A 21,467-nucleotide genomic window follows, 5' to 3' on the forward strand; every position below is an offset into this window, starting at 1 on the left:
TCTACCAAATAATGGAAATGGGCCTCTGTCAGATGTCTTCCCTAGAATACAAGAAAGAAATATTACTTTTATGTACATAAGTCAGGCCGATCATTCTAGGTTTTTTGTAGTGTCTGAACCTTGGGATACATATACTTTATATTATTCTGTGGTTTAAAATATAATTTTGGCCTCCACTCTATTTGACTGTGTAAAACAATTAAAACCCACAGAAAATGCAAAGAATTTGGGGTTCCAGAGACTATAAAAATGAAGTAAATTACAAGAAATGTCTACATTCTCCTGATCAACAACAGATTGTCAGTCAGGTTTGTGGAGGTCCTTTCTACTGTATTTAGAGAGGTGACCCAATCAGAGCACCACGTACGAGCAGGTATGCCAACCTCAGTCGTTAGGCCCATGTTGCACTGCCTCACTGTGTTTAATGGCAATTTATTCTAAAAACATAATGCAAAAATGCTCAGATTGTTTTTTTAAAAAAGGGTAAACTTCCCCTTTAATATTTCATCTGAAGGAGACAATGACCATTTTTAAGCATCAGACACCACGCTGAAGGCAAAAACAGCAACTTTGCAGAATTAGTTGAAGCATCATGAATCATACTGTTTATATTAAACACTGTCAGCATTTCCTCTCCCCTAAAATGAGACTTATACACAGAATGATAAACAACTTTCGCCAAAGCAAACAACATTACAAAAAGGTGTGAAAAGAAATACTCATATAAGAGCAATTTATAAGGATGTAAAAATTAATAAACAGAATGATTTATGCGAGAGAGGGTTGTATAGGCATTAATGAAACAAAACAGAAAAACACAGTTTTAGAAATGTATTTATTTGGCTTTTTTACTTGAATAATGATGTGTGTTGTAGTGCATTTCATTGTATCTATGAGGTGTTTCTAACTTTGGTTGCATATTATTCTGCCTTATATTATATACCAAATTATTTGTTCCTAATCTGTTCCTTTTATAAGTAATTAAATGTGAAGCAACATGGGCACACATAGAACATACCTTCCGACGTTTTGGAACTAGAAAGAGGGGTAAAAAGATTGCGGCAAAATTTTTTGACCATGCCCATTTTGTGGCCACACCCCCTAATTACCATGCCTGTTTTACAAAATTTGGCAGGTTATGAAAGTTTCAACACATTTCTGTGGTTTTTATGCGTTATTACAGTTTTGCTAATGAATGTGAATTGCCCTTTAAGCTGCAAATCACAGTTTCACCAAGACACCTGCTTATCTTAAATTGTGACAATTGCTTCTTTGCTTATCTTAAATTGTGACAATTGCTTCTTTGCTTATCTTAAATTGTTAAAGTGTCTACTCTGGGCTCTCTGCCAAAAGCCAATTTAGTTAGAAACCTTTTTCTGGCTGTTCAGTGCAGGAGATCAAAGAGAGAACTGCGGGATGAACTGTTAAAATATGGACTATCCTGTGAAAAATGGGACAGTTGGGAGGCAGAACCCAACCTACTTAGGTTCTCCTCTGTGGGTGCTGAGGCAGGCATCAAGAATAACATACCGTCACAAAATACAGGTATTGGAACCCTTGTCCATTATCTAGAAAGCCATCTCCCTAGAGCCCACAATTAAACTTTTAAAAAAGGATTTCTTTATCACTGCAATAATAAAAAAGTATCTTACTCTTGATCACAACGGTTAAAATTTAACGAATACTTATTAGAGGCAAAACAACCCTTTTTGGTTTATTTAATGTTTAAATTATTTTTTAGTAGCCTTAAGGTATGGAGATCCAAATTATGGAAAGGCCCACATATCTGGAAAATCCTAGGATCCGAGCATTCTTGATAACAGGTCCCATACCTGTAGCTTGCTCCCAAATTCTGACAGCTGTTAGGGAGCACAGCCCTACAGAGCTATAGATGCAACCCATAGCTAGTCACTGCTTCTAACTGAAAGAAAAGAAAGTATCCCTTATAGTGCACCATACAAGAAACTGATCAGTGCCAAACTCCATATATGTATATGTTTATTTTTCAGTAGCCTCTTATAAAATTAACTAAAGAGAGTGTGAATGTGATAGGGACCTTAGATTGTAATATCCACTGGGGCAGGGACTGATGTATAATCTCTGAAAAGCTCTGCAGAACAGGACATAACGGTATAAATAAAAATAATATTACCTGCTGTTTTATTTTATCTCCACATAGAGATAGCTTAGATTTAAATATGCAACCGTTAAAAGCATTTCCTTTAGTGTAATGGCACATTTTGAGCCCTTTGTTGTGTTTTTAATCGCTCATACACAAGGCACCCCCATTGCCCTCTACACCACTTATCAAAAATTGCACTAAATAAGACCGCCTTCATTTTTTTTAATTGACAGTAATTTAAATGTAGGTTTCTAACTGGAGTGCAAGGCGCACTGTTAGCTGCAGGGGAAAATGTTTAACTACCAACAACAAACACAGCTGCTGGACTTAAGGCACCCTTCTCACTCAACTATACATGATGAGGAAGCAACAGAAGCAAATGGCAAGCACAAGTGAGACTGGAGATAAACCAGAGGATCCCTGCGGAGGTTAATGATAAGCAGGTCCCTAGTTGTAATCACTCTTCTAACCTAGTCTTTATCTCATCACCTTCTCAATCTTCACCCAGAGCAGTCATTCTGTGACAGACATCAGAGCCAGCAGCTCCCGATCAATACTCTTCAGGGCTTGGTGGCCAAGTTAATAACAGATTGGTAGTTTGAGATAAATAATTACAGACAGATATGGATCAAAGCATTCATTTTGTTATTCAGGAAACAAATTAGAAGTATAAGATACGAGAGCAATCGTGAACATCTTATTAAAATGTATTACAAGTTTATACAGGTATTATGTATAGAATACTAGTCCCTTAATAGGTCTATGTGCAAAGCTTAACCTAATGTGTGTTTAACTTAACAGAGTTCATTATTACAAGTCTCAGAGATGTATCCAGAGGATCTATTTTAAGAAATTTAAGAAAGCCTTCGAAAGACACTGATGCTTTATACAGGGATTTGTTCATTTCCCTTATGAATAGAATATCCATTCTTTGATTCACAGTTTCCATGACACTACAAAACAAACATCCATCAGAAGAAACCTATAGTCTGATGAAAAATACAGCTGTATTTTATTCCAGTGGGCCCTGGCTTGTCAATTGCTTAATTGCTTTAAATGATATTACTTGCATTTAAATGCCAAATGTTTGACTTAATGAATCAACAATGCTTGGGTTTATCTCCTTCTCCTTCTGAAAGAGTGTGTATGGTTCAGAAATACCTACATCACTTAATCTGACTACAGTCTGACTATACATTCCACTTTTTACGCATGCATTTGGTTGGCAATTCAGCCTCAAGGACCAATGAATGGATCAGTATGGAATTGTTCCCCTTATTCCCCACTTAAGGGTAAGGTCAGATTGGTGTTTCGGGGAGATTTAGTTGCCTGGCGACTAATCGCCTCGACTTTGTGGCGACCAATCTCCTCAAACAACTTCCCTCACTCTTCGCTGGCTAAAATGAAAAATCACCGGCGCTAAGCACACACGGTGATTCGTTTTTCCTTGTGAGGCAACTTCGGGAAACTAATCGCCGCGTGTGCTTGGCGCCAGTGATTTTTCATTTTAGCCAGCGCAAGAGTGAGGGAAGATGTTCGGGAAGATTGGTCGCCGCAAAGACGAGGCGATTAGTCGCCAGGCGACTGAATCTCCCAGAAACGCACAGTGTGACTTTACCCTATGAGGCAGTGACAGCCACTTGTATATCAGCTTAAATGAACTGTAACATCAAAAAATGAAAGTGTTTTAAAGCAATAAAAATATAATGCAGTGTTGCCCTGCACTGCTAAAACTGCAGTGTTTTTTTCAGAAACACTACTGTTGTTTATATAAATAAGCTGCTGTGTAGCAATGGGGGCAGCCATTCAAAGGAGAAAAGGCTCAGGATACACAGCAGATAAGCTCTGTAGAACATAATGGTGTTATCTGTTATCGACTATTTCACCTGTGCCATATAGCCTTTTTTTCAATTTCTGCCATTGCTACTCAGCAGCTTATTTATATGGACTATAGTAGTGTTTCTGAAGCAAACAGATCAGTTTACCAGAGCAAAGCAGCAGTACATGATATTCTCATTACTTTTAAACACTTTCACTTTTTAGCATCTTAAGCTATAAAGGGCTGGCACCTCCTCCTTCTCAGTCACTTTAATGTAAATATATTTTGTGTTCATATTTTATTTTATGAAGGTATTGAACCCTGTTTGTTCTATTAATATATTATTCTACTACACAGCACTATAAACACAAGTAGCATTTACCCATTTGATAAAACTAATCCTCACATTACTACTGTACCAGGCTGACCAAGTTAACCAATGCTTAGCACCAACTAGAAGATATAATATATAAAGAAAGCAAATACATGTAAAAACTGCAACACTTGAAGCAGAGAAAATGAAGACACAAGGCCCATCTCGGTACATAGCGAGTTGTGTTTATTGGTCATAAAACAAAAAAAGTGCAGCTCCAAAACAACCAAAATTGTCCCTTGCTGCTTAGTGATGAATATGAATCCCTTGAGTCGCTCTGCATGAGATTTTTTGAAGTTACCTTTGTCTTAATATGTGCACTAGTGTTGATTCCCACAGACCACAATGGAGCAGTAGCAGTGGTTTATTCCAGGCATTTAGACACTGCATTTTTTTTAGGCATTGAAAAAAAAGTGGAAGGAAGGAAGATATTGACACAGGGGCTATAGACCTAAGCCCTATGTAATACTTGAATCAGTACTATATGGAGGGCTATAGGGCCCATTTTGCATCACACACAGTTATTTAAAATGTAGTAGTTATACTTACAGGTACAATATAAATTTTAGTTTAACCTGAATTTAATAAAGGGCTTGTGCTTGACATGCTTTTTACCTGTTGTTTCAAAAAATCTATGGCCTTTACCATTTTTGAGCTATACAGGAAAACTGAAGTTACTCCATGTTTGGTCCTTGTGAGACAGATAATTAGATTACCAGTATACAAATTCCTCCCTTCACCATTTAGCAGGAGTCCATTATTCAGGGGGAATATCAGTGCACCGATAATCTAATTATCTATAACACATGGTCCAATTATGGAGTAGCTTCAATTTCCTTATTTGCCCTGTTAAGCTCAAGAAATAAAACCCACAGATTTTTCATAATTAAAACAAAAGGCAGCAAGTAGAGCCCTGAAGTGGGTCAGGTACCCGCGGGTTACCCGCAAAAAATGAGGGGAGGATTTTCAGGTGCAGGTATACCCGCGGGTCTGCAGCGTCGCGGGTCGGGTTAAGGGTCTCATCTAAATTTCTTATCATATGTAATATTGTCTATATTTTACTCCTTTTAAAGTTTGTGTCTGTCCCTGCCCACTTTTGATGATGTCACTTTCGGTTTGCAGCACCATCACTTCCTGTTTGATGGTGGTCGGTGGATAAGGCAGTTGTGGGTCAGGGTCTGGTATCGGATCAAACTGGGTAAATATGCGGGTTGTGGTTCGGGTCGCGGGCTGCGGGTTTGGGTCCAGGTCTTAGAAATTGGTTCCACGCAGGACTCTAGCAGAAAGTATATTTGGCACAAGCCCTATTCATTGAACTTAGGTTGAATGGGAATTGGGTACACTGCCTGGTAATAAAAATAAGTCAAATGCATTAAATTGCTCTTATGCACAAATACATCGAAAATATTCAAACATTTGGATATTATTGGCCATATAAATATGCATAGAGCCAGCCAATGTTCAGAAAACAAGCAATGAAAAAAGTGCAACACTGAAGTTTTATCTAAGCTTTTTACATAGTAACAAAATGTATTTTTTTTCTAATTAAAAAGTGAAAATAAAAGTAGCTGTTTTATGTAAAGTAAATCCATCTGGATATTTGCTGCATCCCATGCCATAAACCTATGATCCCCAACGTCAGTGAGTTATAGTAAAGCTGCAGGCAAAATCATCTCCATATAGCACAATCCATTATCCCTGTCAAGTTAATGTTCCATGTATAGCCATATGGCACGGGTGCATTTTCAACAAAGGAAATTCCTTAAACTTGTTATAATCAGCACTTGCAGTCATCCAAAAAACTGACATAAACAGCTTTATTGTGTTTTGTGCATTTCAGTTAATATCCATGACAAAAACAGGAAGCTAGGGAGGAAAAGGAGGAGGAACATGGGGGAATGGAGAAGCAGAAGATACTGCAAACTTCATAATTAGCCAGCATTCATTCAAGCAAGTGATTTTCAATTACAACAGACCAGCAGACACCCAAGCGCAGTGAACTATTCTATTTTAAAAATCCTAACCCACAAGTAACGGCACATGAACTAGTTTTATATGGGTTCAACCCAAAACACACAAAACTACTGCAGAAATGCTACTTGTGAAGGAGAAAAAACCTAAGGTAAGGTTGGCTTATGGCTGCACACACTTATAGGATTGAATCAAACACATTCCATTAAGTGCCTGCGAATACACTGGCAATGAAGATAGTTAACTTCTCCCACAGCCCGCTAATACCTGGCATAAACCGTAGGAGAAGGATTCAGTCAAGGTACAAGTAGAGCAGAACTTCATTTCGGCCCCTGCAGTGACAACAATAAAATGCTGAGAAAACACACTATCAAATCCTGAACTCAGCATCAATTTCTGTTAATTACAGCCTTGTCAGCGACGTGATTATTCAAACAGCTCATGCAAATGTTAATGAGTTCTTATTTGCATATTTATTTTTTTCCTTTGTTGAAATGTCATTGATTATTACATTCTACAATGATGAATGCGTGCACTGATGTGCTCTGATATGTAATTAGTCATTAGGTGCAATGAATAGATCAATTATGAGAGAGGACTGAGATTAAGAAATATCAAACAAGACCGCCCAGTACAAATCTTTATTATACACCCTCTTTATAGTGGATATAATTTACTGGAGTAAAATCTGAAGGTTGGGATGGGGGGGGGCAATGATTGTAATGTAGCCCTTTCATTGAAAATTATAAACTGCATTGTGAGTGACATCATTTTTGAGTCAGTTTAGCCCAAAGGATTTTCCTGTAAGTCACTCCTTTAGTTACAAACAGAGCGTCTCTTGATGAAAGAAAATATTGTAATCCCAACTCTAAAGAGAGACGATTTTAACAGCCTTCGCTTCTGCCTGCTTTAGCTATTCAGCGAGCGCTCACTATTTGCAGAAGAGGAGAAGCAAATAAAAAAAAAAAAACACATTACTGCAGACCAGATGGGAACATTCCACATGACCAAACCAATCAATCACATCGGTGGGGCGCAGGTGCAGCACAGCCGTGTAGCAACACACCATTTCACAGTCTATCGGGCACAAACACATGGTCACCAATCAATGGCACCCTAAGGACCTCAGAGGGGGAAGGCTCTCTCGAGTTTTACTGGTCCATGCCTGATGACTTCATAATCACACATCATTTCATTCACTGGAGGATACAAACTAGCATTCTAATAACCTTCTCCTGAAAACAGTCATGTTGTGCATATTAATGGAGAAGTATTTAGAGGGAAGAAATGGAGTTTATGCAGCAGTTCAAGCATAGCAGGCTGAGACAACCTGATGCTAAAGACTTCCTTGTGCCTATGGAAGGTTACTTCATTCATGCAAAGTCTTCTAACTACATATTAATATCTCACAAAGCAACTGCTAAGCAAGACTGGAAGATAAAAAATAAGAGCTACGGGGTACACTATCAAGGCAGATTTTTCATAACTTTGATGTTTATTATAATAAAGCCATGCGATGGTGAGATCACAAATGTCTTACATTTTATTCCCAACATCTTTTGGTAGCCCAGGTTTATTATTTTAATGCTAGATTCATATACAAATTCAGGTATATCATTTCATGCTCTACTTTTTCTGAAATACTGAATGAACAGCCTAAATAAAAACAGTAAAGCCTCATTATATTGAAAACAAATATTGTGCCAGTATCACCTGTGGTTCTGAAAATTACATGACTCAATTGTTGGCTTTCCTACAAGCAGCCTGTACAGAAATAAATGAATGCCATGCCCCTCTATGCAAATGTGGGAAAAATGAACATAAGAAATGTTTTATAAATCTCTTTCGTTTCATCATAAACACATAACTTGAAAGGTTCAATAAAAAAAGAAAAATGGAATATACTTACAGCACTCTTATCAGTTTAGAGTGATACAATAAACAAATAAATACAAAACGAAAGATGAAATACATATATTGACATATATTGTCCAATTTTAGATTACATACAGAAACAAGTCCCACTATTAAAAGGGGTGTTTCAGGGGCTTACATAGGAGAGAGTCAGCTTTAAATCCCCAAAGTCGGATGATATTCTCGGTGCTGTTTGTGTTATTTAGAATTTTGTTAAGCAGCTCTCCAGTATGATATTTCAGCAGCCATCTGGTTGCAATCAGGTAGTGGATTGAACAAGAGATGGGAATATGAACAGGAGGGGGCAGGCATAGAAAGATAAATACAGGTATGGGACCTGTTATCCGGAAAATCCCAGGTCCTGAGCATTCTGGATAAAGGAACCTTCAATAATTTGGATCTTCATATCTTAAGTCTACTAGAAAATCATGTAAACATTAAATAAACCCAATAGGCTGGTTTTGCTTCCAATAAAGATGAATTATATCTTCGTAAAAGTACAAGATACTGTTTTATTATTACATAAAAAAATTAAATCAATTTCAAAAATTGGAATTATTTGGATAAACTGGAGTCCATGGGAGTTGGCCTTTCCGTCAGGCCAAATCAGTCAGGCCTATTAATATGTACAGACATTTACAGTATATTTGAAAAGAGGATGCCTGGACAAATTCACAATGTATCTGCTTCCCATGGTTGGATAGACACAGCCTACTAAAATAGCACCCACTATCAGATGCTTAAAGGAGAAGGAAACCTAGTCGGCGCAAAAACCCTCCCCCCTTCCGTGTGTTGCCCAACCTCCCTCCTCCCCCCTGGCCTACCCGTCCCGCTGGGCAAATGCCCCTAACTTGTTACTTACCCTTCTGCACAGGTCCAGTCCACAGAGTTCACAGACGACATCTTCTTCCACGCGATCTTCTTTCTGCTTTGAACTGCGTTTTGGCACATGCGCAGTAGGAGCATTTCGCCGGTACGGATCTACTGCGCATGCGCCAAAAGTCACAAAGTTTTTCGTGACTTTTGGCGCATGCGCAGTAGGTCGTACCGGCGAAATGCTCCTGCTGCGCATGCGCCGGTCAAAGCAGGAAGAAGATCGCTTGGAAGAAGATGGCGTCGGTGAACTTCGTAGAATGGACCTGCGCAGAAGGGTAAGTAACAAGTAAGGGGCATTTGCCCAGCGGGACGGGTAGGCCAGGGGGGAGGAGGGAGGGTGGGCAACACACGGGAGGGGGGGAAGGGTTTTTGCGCCGACTAGGTTTCCTTCTCCTTTAAGCATCTGATAGTGGGTGCTATTTTAGTAGGCTGTGTCTATCCAACCATGGGAAGCAGATACATTGTGAATTTCTCGAGGCATCCTCTTTTCAAATATACTGTAAATGTCTGTACATATTAATAGGCCTGACTGATTTGGTGTTCCCAGAACATTGTATTTAAGTCTGTACCGTTTTAAAGGGTACCTACGTGAGAAAAATGTTTTACCCCCCAGTGGTGCGGTCTAATACAGCTCGTAGTCTGGGTACTGTTATGTTTCAAAACGCACAATCATTACAAAGCCGCCAACACTAGTCGGGAGCTACCAGTGCAGCCGACCCTGTAGGGACACAAGTATGCAAATGAGGCTAAAGCTGGCCATAGATATGCAGATATACCTTCAATATTGGACAAGCAATCATGCAGTGCAATCTCCCGATCTGCCACTAACCATTCAGATTATATAAAGTAGTAAACTAATAGATCAGAAGATATTCTGCCCCTGACAGCAATCGTATGAAAGTTAAGTCCGACAAAAGCTGGTAACAGTTTCCCACTGATATCCTCAGATACACACAGAGAAATTATCGGTAGTCGACAGAAATCTACTAACCTGTCTGATAGACTGATCACCATGGCACAAAAATGTTGGGACACTCCACACACATTCCAAAACGAAGATTTGTACGATCAAATCTTTGGCCAGATTTAATGTTTATGGCCAGCTTTAATGTCCCAGCTTGCTTGAGTGCATAATGAGTGAGTTGGGAAGCTCTCTCATTAAACTCCTGCGTGTATGACCAAACATGGCCTCCTGCAAAGGGAGCAACTTCCCAGTGTGGGTGGCATAGTGCCCACTATGAGCATTTTCAGAACAAAATCATATTGTTGTCCCTGATCTATTTTTCTCCTTTCTTTCTGCAATCATTGTTCCCTTTGTTGTAATTTGTTGGCTCTATATCAAAGATGATACAGACAGACCAATTAAAGTTAACATAAAATTAGGTTGCTGCAACAGTGCTATTTTGCTTCTTGCTAGTAAATGAACCCTGCCTCATGCAACAGGCCATTTGACACAGCCGTCAAAACACCCCCAATCTGCTGTCAACGTACCCCATAGATATGCATAGGAGATGCTCAGAAGGCCTGTTTTCCTGTCATCACCAGGTCTGTGTTTCTCATACATTTCTATGAGAAATTGAGACAGGGACATTTTGACCTGTTGTTGTGTTCTTAAGCAAAGTGGCAGTAAAAAAAAAATATGGGCCAAGGCCTACAACAAGTCTATATCAAGATGTTTAATATAAATGTCATTGCAAAGACAAGACAGTTTTGCATTACTGCTTGTTTTTCTGTCTTGGAGGCAAATCTTTTTCATAGTTACGGTAAACAGAAGAGCACGGCCAGTTACAACTTGCACTGCAGACAAAACAACTGATTTTTAGAAAACCAGTAATAATCGGATAATACACATTAGTTTATTAATTAAAGGGGTTGTTCACCTTCAAACAACTAGTTGTTATCAGATAGATCACCAGAAATAACGACTTTTTCCAATGACTTTCTATTTTCTATGTGTCACGGTTTTTCTAATATTGAAGTATAAAGTGTCATTTCTCTCCTTCTGAAGCAGCTCTGGGAGGGGAGGTCGCCGATCCTGTAAACTGTTCTAAATGGATACATTTAGTTGATACATTTCTTATCTTTGTCCCTGCTGAGCAGAATCTCTGGGTTTCATTACAGGCAGCTGTTAGAATTGATACAATAGTTGCTAATACTCCAGAGATGCTGCTGAGAAATGTATCAACTAAATGTTGCAAAATTGTAACAGTTTAGAGTCTGCACCTGAATTACTCAGTTGTCAGACTCAAACACCAGAGACATTAACATTCAACTTTAAACTTAGATTTTGGAAAAAACGTAAAAAATTAATTATGGAAAGTAATTGGAAAAAAGTCATTATTTCTAGGGAACAATCTAAAAACAACTAAATTGAAAAAAGTGTTTGGAAGGTGAACAACCCCTTTAAATATCTCCTAGCTTGGTGCAGTTCTCCTTTATTATAAATATAGGGTATCCTAACACTACAGGACTTAACTGATATAATGATGAGCATCTATTATTGCAAAGGTAACTGGTTTTAAATGGGTCATTCACTATATTCTAATAATATTAGTAAATTGCCTTCATTCTCTAAATTTGAGCATTCCTTTAAATGCTATTATACAATGCAATAAGTAAAAATAACAACTGCATGTTCATAAAATAAAATGTAAAAATTGCATTTAATATTTACATTTTAGTCTATTTAGATCACATACATCACAAGCCTAAATGTAAAAGAGAAAAACCATGCTTAGTGATGAATGGTTTAGTTTTTTACAAATACTTCTTATTCTACATTCAAACATTCTGATGATCGAATTTGATTAGGAACAGTAAAATGTATTTGTGTTTTTGTAGACTTTATCCTCAAACCTACCCTTACATTGATTTCATTACAAGGCTGTTTTAAAAGTCTTGCAGTAGTCAAATAGACACATACTGGAACATAAAACAACAATGCCTGATTAAGAAAAGAAATTCATTTCAGCCATGCCTCCCAATACATATTTATTAAACTACATAGAAGTGTAAGGGAATGTTGTAAGATTTCTAATACCATTCATTTTGTACCGACCTTCAAAAAAAGAAGTGTTGAAAAGGAGAATAAAGGAAATCTCATACTGAATGCTTCTGGCTGATCAAACTATTGCCACCCAAAATGACATACAAGATGTGACAAGAAGAGAGACCCCCTTTGGGAGCGCAAAGGTTTCTCTATGAGGGCATACATTACTAAATAAAGATATCAAAACAAGGAAAATAGTGGCCTTGCTACATGAAAAGAAGCAAGGGTAGTTTTGAAGAAAAAATATTTTGAAAAATGTTTTTATTATTCACTGTCATTTGCCCAGCTGCACTGTTAGAATATTCAAACAAATGTTCATCCTAAATCTACTAATGAAAGATATTTTTTCCACAGTTCTTCTGGGATTCTGAGGCAAACATTCACTTTTTAATAAACACAAGATAAACCTGCAATAAAATAACCTTTTACTGTGAGTTTGCATAGCAAGAGGGATTTAGGGGTTACTTTATTATGCCCACAGCTGGGTACATTTTAATTGGCATGCACTACATTTAAACATTTCTATGTCGGTAGTACATTTAGGTAGTAGTATTAACTTGCAACAGTGCACTTGCCGTATATCTCATCTTTATTTTCATTTTGTAACTTGTAGAATAGGGTTCAAATGTTAATAGGTCCCTATTTACAACTGCACTTGTGCAGTTTCGCTCCTATGCAAACTAGTCCTAGCAGTCATATTGCTGAATATTAGAATAATAAAGTAAACACCACCATAAATGAGCACAGAAATTATGAAAATCTATGGTTGTTAATTCAGAGATTGAAGCTACTCCATGTTTGGTCCCTGCGAAGAAGACTATTCGATTCAGTATACAACCTCCTCCCTTCTTCCATTCATGTGAGTATGGTGTTAGAAGGAGTCCATTAAGCAGGGGAATTATCTGTACACTGGTAATCCAGTTATCTACTTCACAAAATCCAAACATAGGAGTAGCAAAAACCATAGTTAAAGAAGAACTAAACCCTAAAAATTAATATGGCTAAAAATGCCATACTTTATATACTGAACTTATTGCTCCAGCCTAAAGTTTCAGCTTCTCAATAGCAGCAATTATCCAGGACTTCAAACTTGTCACAGGGGGTCACCATCTTGGAAAATGTCTGTGACACTCACAAGCTCAATGGGCTCTGAGCAGCTGTTGAATAGCTAAGCTTAGGGGTTGTCACAAATTTACAAGCAGAAAATGAGGTTGGCCTGTAATATAAGTTGAAGCTATAGGACTGATTATTAAATTCTGATGCTAGTTGCACTGGTTTATGTGCTGCCATGCAGTAATTATCTGTATTAATTACTTATCAGCCTTATATTGTGACATTTATATTCTATGCGTACTGTATATTGTGAGTGGGTCCCTAAGCTCAGTAAGTGACAGCAGCACAGATCATGTGCAGTGAATCAGCAGAAAATAAGATGGGGAGCTACTGGGGCATCTTTGGAGACACAGATCTTTACTGCTAAAGGGCTGTGGTTGCCTTGGGCTGGTACAGAAGCCCAAAACATAATGTACAACATTTCTAGCTACTTATTTGGTTAAGCTTTAGTTCTCCTTTAAAACAATACTTAAAAAGTATGTTCATGAACTCATGTTGAATAAGGGGATACACTGCCCTTTGAATGGAGGATATCAATCTTTAAAAGGTATTTTTGAAGGTATGCATATATACATATTTATTATGGAAATTGGCTAGAGTTCTATTGCTAATGAAACAGTCCTGATTTTACTTAACAATTGTTTTTTTTTCCCTCTTCTTTATCATTTGCTGGATGGATTTGCAAGGAAACGGATGAGTTCCAGGCCCTAGGATAATCACAAGAGAGAGTGAAGAGAGCTGTTAACACCAATGAAGCTTGTTCTCTTTCTGCTGCCAAACATATCCTTGATCCAAGAAATATAATTTTTTAACATAATGAAGCCAATAAAATGAGTCTACGTTGCTCAATCAAAAAAGGGTAAATCAAGCAAAACACTAATAGTTTCTAGTTACTAAACATTTCTAAATGCAGCCGTTTTTCCATTTAGTTTCACAAAGAATTTCTGATTGTGGCAGTAGCGGCCATGTTGTTAATATAAAAAAATTCCTCCTCTGCCACAGAGTTCAGTATGTCTTTTAGACTCTTTTGCAAAAAAAGTGACTGCATTAACAAAATACATTAACATGTTGTAAGCTTGAGACACAAGCAGTGGTAATGAAAGCAACAATATAGATTTTTTCACAGTAAATATGATTGTAAATGAAAACAGCATTCACAAAGGGAAGGGGGTGCACGCAACAGGGATCACACCTGGCAGTACTTTAAGAATCCTTCAGCAGCAGTAACAAATTCATGTTTTCTTAATTTAACAGGCTGCCGGCACATTTGGATTTCATTTCCAACATGAATCTCCAAAGATACAGTTGCAGACCTAACAGCTGGACACCTACAGTGAGTGTTAGCAAATATTTCTGTGCATATTTTGACAGCTAACAATCTCAAAAGGGAAAAGCAGGATTATTATTAACTTCATCCTTCTGCACCACAAATATGAACTATGTCATTCCAATCTCCAAATTTCTGTATGCTCGGGGGCACTGTTTCCATGAGAAATTGCCTTCAGATGGCAGCGCCCAGGTTGGGAAAAAAAGCTTTCCAGGAATTAAGAGACATAGTCTGGTTTTTGAATTGGAATTTCAGTGATTTGCCTCGACCCGCTCAGGTGGTGGGGCAAGAAGGGGATGTCACTTTGTATAATTTATCATCCCTCTTAAAGGTCAATTCAACAAAATAAAAACTTGCCTAATAAAAGAAAACATAATTCTAAGCAACATTTCAATATACATTCATTACACTTTTCTATGGTTTTTTTGATACATGTATTGGTTTTTTTTTATTTAAAGCAGGGTTTGTATTTCCCTGTCTATTCTCTGTCCTGGTGGCCCAGACTGTTGATAAGATTTAAGACAAGGCAGTTGATTAACAGATCTGTCTGTGCTGGGAAACTAACACTTTTGCAACATTGTTTAAAAAGTAACAACCAGATGCTGCTTTCAATAGCAATAGTTTTTACAAATAACTTTAAAGTACTGAAAACTTTTTAACAAATGTATATTGGAAAGTTGCTTAGAATTACATTTTCTTTTATTAGGCAAGTTTTTGTTTTGGGGTTGCCTTGCCCTTTAAAGAGTTCAATACAGTTCTGAAATAGTAGAAGCAAAGGAAGCAAGATATTTCCTACATTTAGATTAAAGGGGAGCCGTCACCCAAAAAAAATGTTTCAAATCCTATTTTATCACATTAGTCAAGCAAAATTAACTTTAAATACACTGTATAAATTATTTGAATTTTGCTTCCTTCAGTCTGGGGTGGCCTAATTATAGCTAGTAGGTAGGAGCCATTTTGTGGATACTGTTATTAAGGAAAGACTTGCACCATCTCAGAATCTTGTTTGTCCAACAGGAAGGGGGACCTGATGTCCATCCCCATGCCCTGACAACACAATTAAATGGTGAAGAGAACAGGGGAATGTGGGGAGAGCAGTGACATCTAGGAAGTGCTGAATGGAAAGTAACTGCTTGCCCCGCTTCTATAGGCATAGAGGCGGGGCACACAATATTTGATTGACAACTGAGATTTTTAAATGTATTTACAACAGCTATGAATGCTTTAATAAAAAACAGAATTTGGATTTCATGTTTAATTTGAAAAGGACTTTTATTATACAGTTTTTTATGTCTGGGTGACCGGTCCACTTTAAGGAGAGACCAGGAAAGCATTGAGAACAAGGCCAGCTTTAAGCAAAGCATTTCAAACTCTCCCAATATCAGAAAATATGCAACCCCCTCTAAAGACTAGATATAACTCCCTTAACATATTTGCTCTTTTTATTTTACTGAATAAATACTTTAGACCAATTTACACCTGATCGAAGATGTTCAGTGAAACAACAGCAATATGTATATGGTGGACTTTCCTTATGTTAAGCTACATGGGCCAATACTGTAGGTCTGTCAAATCTACCAACCCTGATCGAGAAAGCAGCTTATCAGCATGGGGGCCAAACAACAGCCACAAAAACAGGTACCTGTCCAGGGCCAAATCAGGCAAAAATCTGCTCATCTGGCAAACTTGCTGAAAAAGTCAATTGTAGCTTCTAGAGCCAATTTAGAACAAAAACTACCAACCCAAGCAATACACACATAAAAATCTAGACTAGGATGTCCCAGCATACAACACCATGGAACAAAAGACTTGCCAAGCAATGTGCTCTTTTCAGGTATAAAAAGCTGTCAGGAAAAGACAAACCCATCCCTTTTACAGCTCCTGGAACTTGCCTCATTGTGTGCGGCCAGTAAAGATGCAGCAAGGCATAGATAAAGCAAAAGCCGGAAATGTAAAATCTATGCCACAGGCAGTTAGATCCTTGACAGCTGGTGCCACAGGTAAATGAATAAAGCAATCTATATGCTAGTTTATGTTCCTTTAAAAAGACAACATTATTAGTAGGATAAAATGAAACAAACACAGGTATAGGATCAGTTATCTGGAAACTTTCAGTATGCTATAGAATGGCCGATTCTAAAAAAAACATTTCAGTTGGTCTTAATTTATTTTTTATAGTTTTTTTTTTTAATTCCTTATTATCTGCTTCATCTCCCATTGTTAGTGTTGAATCGTCAGATACAGGTAAAATTCTACTGTTTCTACCCATATATCTGACGATTCAGCTCTACACGTGTAATGAAACAATCTTTTTTGGAAAGATCTTTTCCAAGAAAGATCGAAATTGTTACGTCTATGGCCACCTTCAGACATGAGGGGGATGGTCTATTTAAAAAAGTTTTTTACATTACATTTTACATTGGAGCCTTCTTCTACTTATTTTGAAGGGCAGAGATTTAGTAGCCCCTCTAAATTATTTTATATATAGCATTTGAGGAATCCTACATGTAGAGTCGGAATATTTCTGGTAATTTTAAAAGAATGAGCTCTAATACATCTGCTCTAATACATCTTTTCGGTTAAAGGAGCACCCCCAAAGGCAGCATTGGGCCTAATGTATTCATATATACATAGGTCTGCATAGATTACTCTGTCATTCAAAATCAGACTCCCAACTCCTGCATGAAGAATCAAGAGAAAAATAAGGACAGTGAAGATTAACTTGATTATTTTAGAAATGGGTCAGAATTTATAATTGCTTATATTTAGAAAATTTCTTATTTTAGTATGATGAAGCTTATTTTAAATTTTCATATTCGCGATAGTTCCCCTTTAAAGGAGTGGTTCACCTTTAAGTTAACTTTTAGTATGTTACAGAATGGCTAGTTTTTTTTTTGTTTTTTTTTATAGATTTTAAATATTTGGGTCTCTGGCCCCATCTAAAAACCAAATGCTCTTTAAGGCTACAAATGTAATGCTACTGCTTCTTTTTAATACTGCTCTTTCTTTTTATTTAGGCCCTCTCCTGTTCATATTCCAGTCTCTTATTCAAATCAATACATGGTTGCTAAGTCAGTTTTGCTAAAATTGCCAACTGGAGAGCTGCTGAATAAAAGGTTAAATAACAACTGCAAATTGTCTTAGAATATTACTCTCTACATCATACTAAAAGTTAACTCAAAGGTGAACAACCCCTTTAACTATTTGGCATTATTTGTACTCGTCCTTAGAGTGCCGTCTCATTCTCTATAATTTAAAATCATTACTTCAAGTGCACTTTCTTAGTCTAATTATAAAGTAGAGGTTGAACCTGCATGAATCTCCTAGAGAACTGAACCCAATAGGGTTTTAAAATGCCATGCACTTAGTGCTGCCACTAAATGACTGTATAATTTAATTTCTTGAAACCCATTAGCTTTTATGAAAGGAAAATGAAAACCAGATGAGCGCTATATTTTAGTGTGAGCACAATTCATTTTAAGGGATTTGCAGGGCCCTTAAAACAACAAAAATAAAAAAGTTCAGAAATGAATAAGATTGATCTGCCTATTCCTCTTAAAGGCAAAATTCATGAGTTTAGGAATAATCCATCTGATCATGGCTGTTTTGTACAGGGGGGTGGGGGTGTAAATAACTGCTGGTGCTGTTTGTTGCCCAGGGGCATCCATAAATTGAGAATGTGGTGGTCTTTTCTATGCGACAAATGTATGCCAAGCATTTGTAAAAGTGATTTCAGGAGACTGTCACAAATGGCAATAAGGGTTGGTTTTGGTAGTTTTTATGATATACAGGTATGGGATCTGTTATCCGGGAACCCGTTATCCAAAAAGCTCCGAATTACGGAATGGCCATCTCCCATAGACTCCATGTTATCAAAATAATCCACATTTTTAAAAATGATTTCCTTTTTTTCTGTAATAATAAAACCGTACGTTGTACTTGATCCCAACTAAGATATAATTAATCCTTATTAAAAGCAAAACCAGCCTCCTGGGTTTATTTAATGTTTACATTATTTTCTAGTAGACTTAAGGTAGGAAGATCTAAATTACGGAAAGATTCATTATCTGGATACCCGCAGGTCCCGAGTATTCTGGATACCTGTACTTATAAAATATCCTTATGGTACATGGCCCACTTTGTCTTGCTTTCCTTGAGAAGGTCAGTGAGGAAATAAAAAAAACACATCATAAATTAATTCTTACAAAATGGCATGTGAAACGCTGAGGTTCTAGCACTCACTTCCACCTCATTTCTATGTTGTAGTATCACAGAGTCTCTACCATAGAGTTTTTCCGAAAGACTTTCTGGCTCTTGTAAATATGAGTCACTGGCCAGAGTACTTTTGTTTAGGACATGGAACTCCAAAGGGATATTTCATTTTCCTATATTTTTAAAGTAACTGTCACAAATATGAAAATGTAACACAAGTTCTAAATATAATGAATACAAAGTTGCCATTATTTCTGAACTAATTCAATTACTCTTCATTATTTCTCCCCTCAGCAAGTTGTCTCTCTACATGCAGCTTTGTGTCAGAGTCAATTATCTTGATAGTTCTAATACATTGTCCAGGCAATGTGTGTATGTGTCGGACTTGTCAATTATCAATCAAAGTGACCAACTAAGATGTTGCTGTATATGGGTCTATTTATACAATACTAAAGTGTAGTTTAAAGGCAAACTAAGCATTTGGAGCAATATATATATATATATATATATATATATATATATATATATATATATATATATATATATATATATATATATATATATTACACAAAAGCCACTAAAACTCTGATGTCACTAATGTTACATGACTCATCCAAGCTTGTTGTAAAAATATGTATATATTAGAGGTCATATTGGTGTTCCATAACCTGGGTCTGAAGCTCTACTACTGTGTATGGTTGAGGAATACTCCTGCAAGGAGAAACATTATCCCTTATATGCTATATAGGTTATTCATGAACTGTCTGTACTATAAGTTATCAGTATACTGGCAAATTTCTGTAAATGGACAAATCTTTAATGCCCTGAATAAAAATTGGCGTACGGGTTTCCCACTGCACCTTGCACTGTTCTTTAATAATCCCACCTCCATGCTTTACAGGAGAATTCAAACCCCAAACCCTTAACTGGCAACCATAGGACCCCCCCTACCCATACAGTCTATTATACTCAAAAGTTCCCCTATTTGTGAAGCTCCAATAAACATGCAGAGTAGTGCAACAGTTCACAAGTGCCATCTTCTGTTTCTTCATATCTGCTTAAATCTGCTGGCAGCCCGGAAAACCAGTGACCAACATAATGTTTGTTCGTCTCAAGTGGGTCACTGGTTTCCTACTTAGAGACTTTCCTTGTAGAGAACAGGAGCTTTGACATTGTGTCTGTTCTTATGAAAAGAATGGGAAACATCCCGATCTATTATATATATATATATATATATATATATATATATATATATATATATATATATATATATATATATATATATATATATATATATATATATATATATATATATATATATAATTAAACAAAGTTCCTAAAATGGCTGCTGCAACATGTCATTTTATTGGGACTCAGCAGAACAGAGTCATACAGGAAAATGATAAATAATTCAAAGATACAAATCAGCTTGTACAATATGTAACTATTAGCTTGCAAGTGATTCATCTACAAACAAGATTAACTTTAAATGGACCACCGAATCAGAACTAAAAAAGTATATTCTACTGGTTAGCTTTTTTTAAAATAATGTATTTGATTTTAATTGCTTCCCCACAAGAAAATAGATGGCACATTTTTCATTTCATTTAAAAGCAGAATCCCTTTCTCTTTGCCTTTGAACCAACAGGATAATTCAAGAATTCATTAGTTGAAAACATGAGAGAGATGCTATATAATAGCTTTACTGCATGCACAGCACACTTCAAAAATAACTAAATGAATATGGAAATGCATCTTTCTGCGGTAAATTGTTCATTATTGAATCATTATCAACCCTTGTTAGAATTTTCTCTCTCTTCTGCAAAGTACAAGATCATTAAAGTGTTTAAGAGCTCCATCATGAAAGACAGTGACACTTTATAATCCGCTATCTCTCCAGGCAAATACGCTTATGGTTGAGCATAATACTCAAAATAACAACATCCTCTTGACGTATAATTCCTCCTGTTTTTGCAAGGATCCTTTTAAGTGCTAACTGCAGCCATGAAATATTATACCAGATTGTCTGCATTTTAACCCACAGTGTCCTAAATACATTTAGAAAAGCTTAAAGTGTAAATAAAGTGCAGTTCCTGCACTTAGTTTAAAGGAAAGCAGGTTAGTAGCACACAGCAGAAGACTGATACTGCAAACTTGAATGGGTAAGTTGAAGTTTGTGTTTCATGTTGTGGGGCTCAAACACCAGTAATGTAACTTTTAATAAATCCAAAACACAAAGAAGGACAGAAATGGCAAAAAAAAAAACTTTGTATAAAACTGCCCCTCACATAAAACATGAATCTTTGTCTAAACTGCATCAAAAGATGCTATATTATGCTTTAAACATGCAGCCCACATCTTTTATTAAACAAAGAAGACAATCCTTGCAAACATATTGTAATATAACACTAATGTAAAATACCACTAATGCAACAATCAAGTTTTCTCTTACGATGCCCTCTTCTGGTCACACAATTTAAGCAAAAATGCCATTAATAGTCACTAAAAAGTAGTCAGCAGTCAGTGAACACGCTGTGCCATCATTTCATAGTGCATCACTGGTCTGTATCTGCACTGTTCTGCAGCACCATGAATAATATTTATGTTTTCTGTTCTGAATTTAAAGCTGTGAGGGGGTTAATCATTGGCAATCTATTTTTGCTAGTGGGAAATACTGGTTATGGATAGTGG

The 21,467-nt window shown here is 36.8% G+C and overlaps 1 protein-coding gene across 7 annotated transcripts in view; it reads right to left on the reverse strand.

The window, feature by feature from the left end:
- The window catches only part of tcf12.L (transcription factor 12 (HTF4, helix-loop-helix transcription factors 4) L homeolog), a 133,941-nt gene that overhangs the window by 65,088 nt on the left and 47,386 nt on the right, over positions 1 to 21,467 (reverse strand). For all 7 annotated transcript variants that reach the window (XM_041586765.1, XM_018253035.2, XM_018253037.2 and 4 more), the window contains one exon: positions 1 to 41. This exon is cut by the window's left edge and continues 24 nt beyond it. In XM_041586765.1, coding sequence (XP_041442699.1) covers positions 1 to 41 — 41 coding nt within the window. The remainder of the gene's footprint in view (positions 42 to 21,467) is intronic.

Source organism: Xenopus laevis, chromosome 3L, assembly GCF_017654675.1.
Source record: "Xenopus laevis strain J_2021 chromosome 3L, Xenopus_laevis_v10.1, whole genome shotgun sequence".
NCBI lineage: Eukaryota > Metazoa > Chordata > Amphibia > Anura > Pipidae > Xenopus > Xenopus laevis.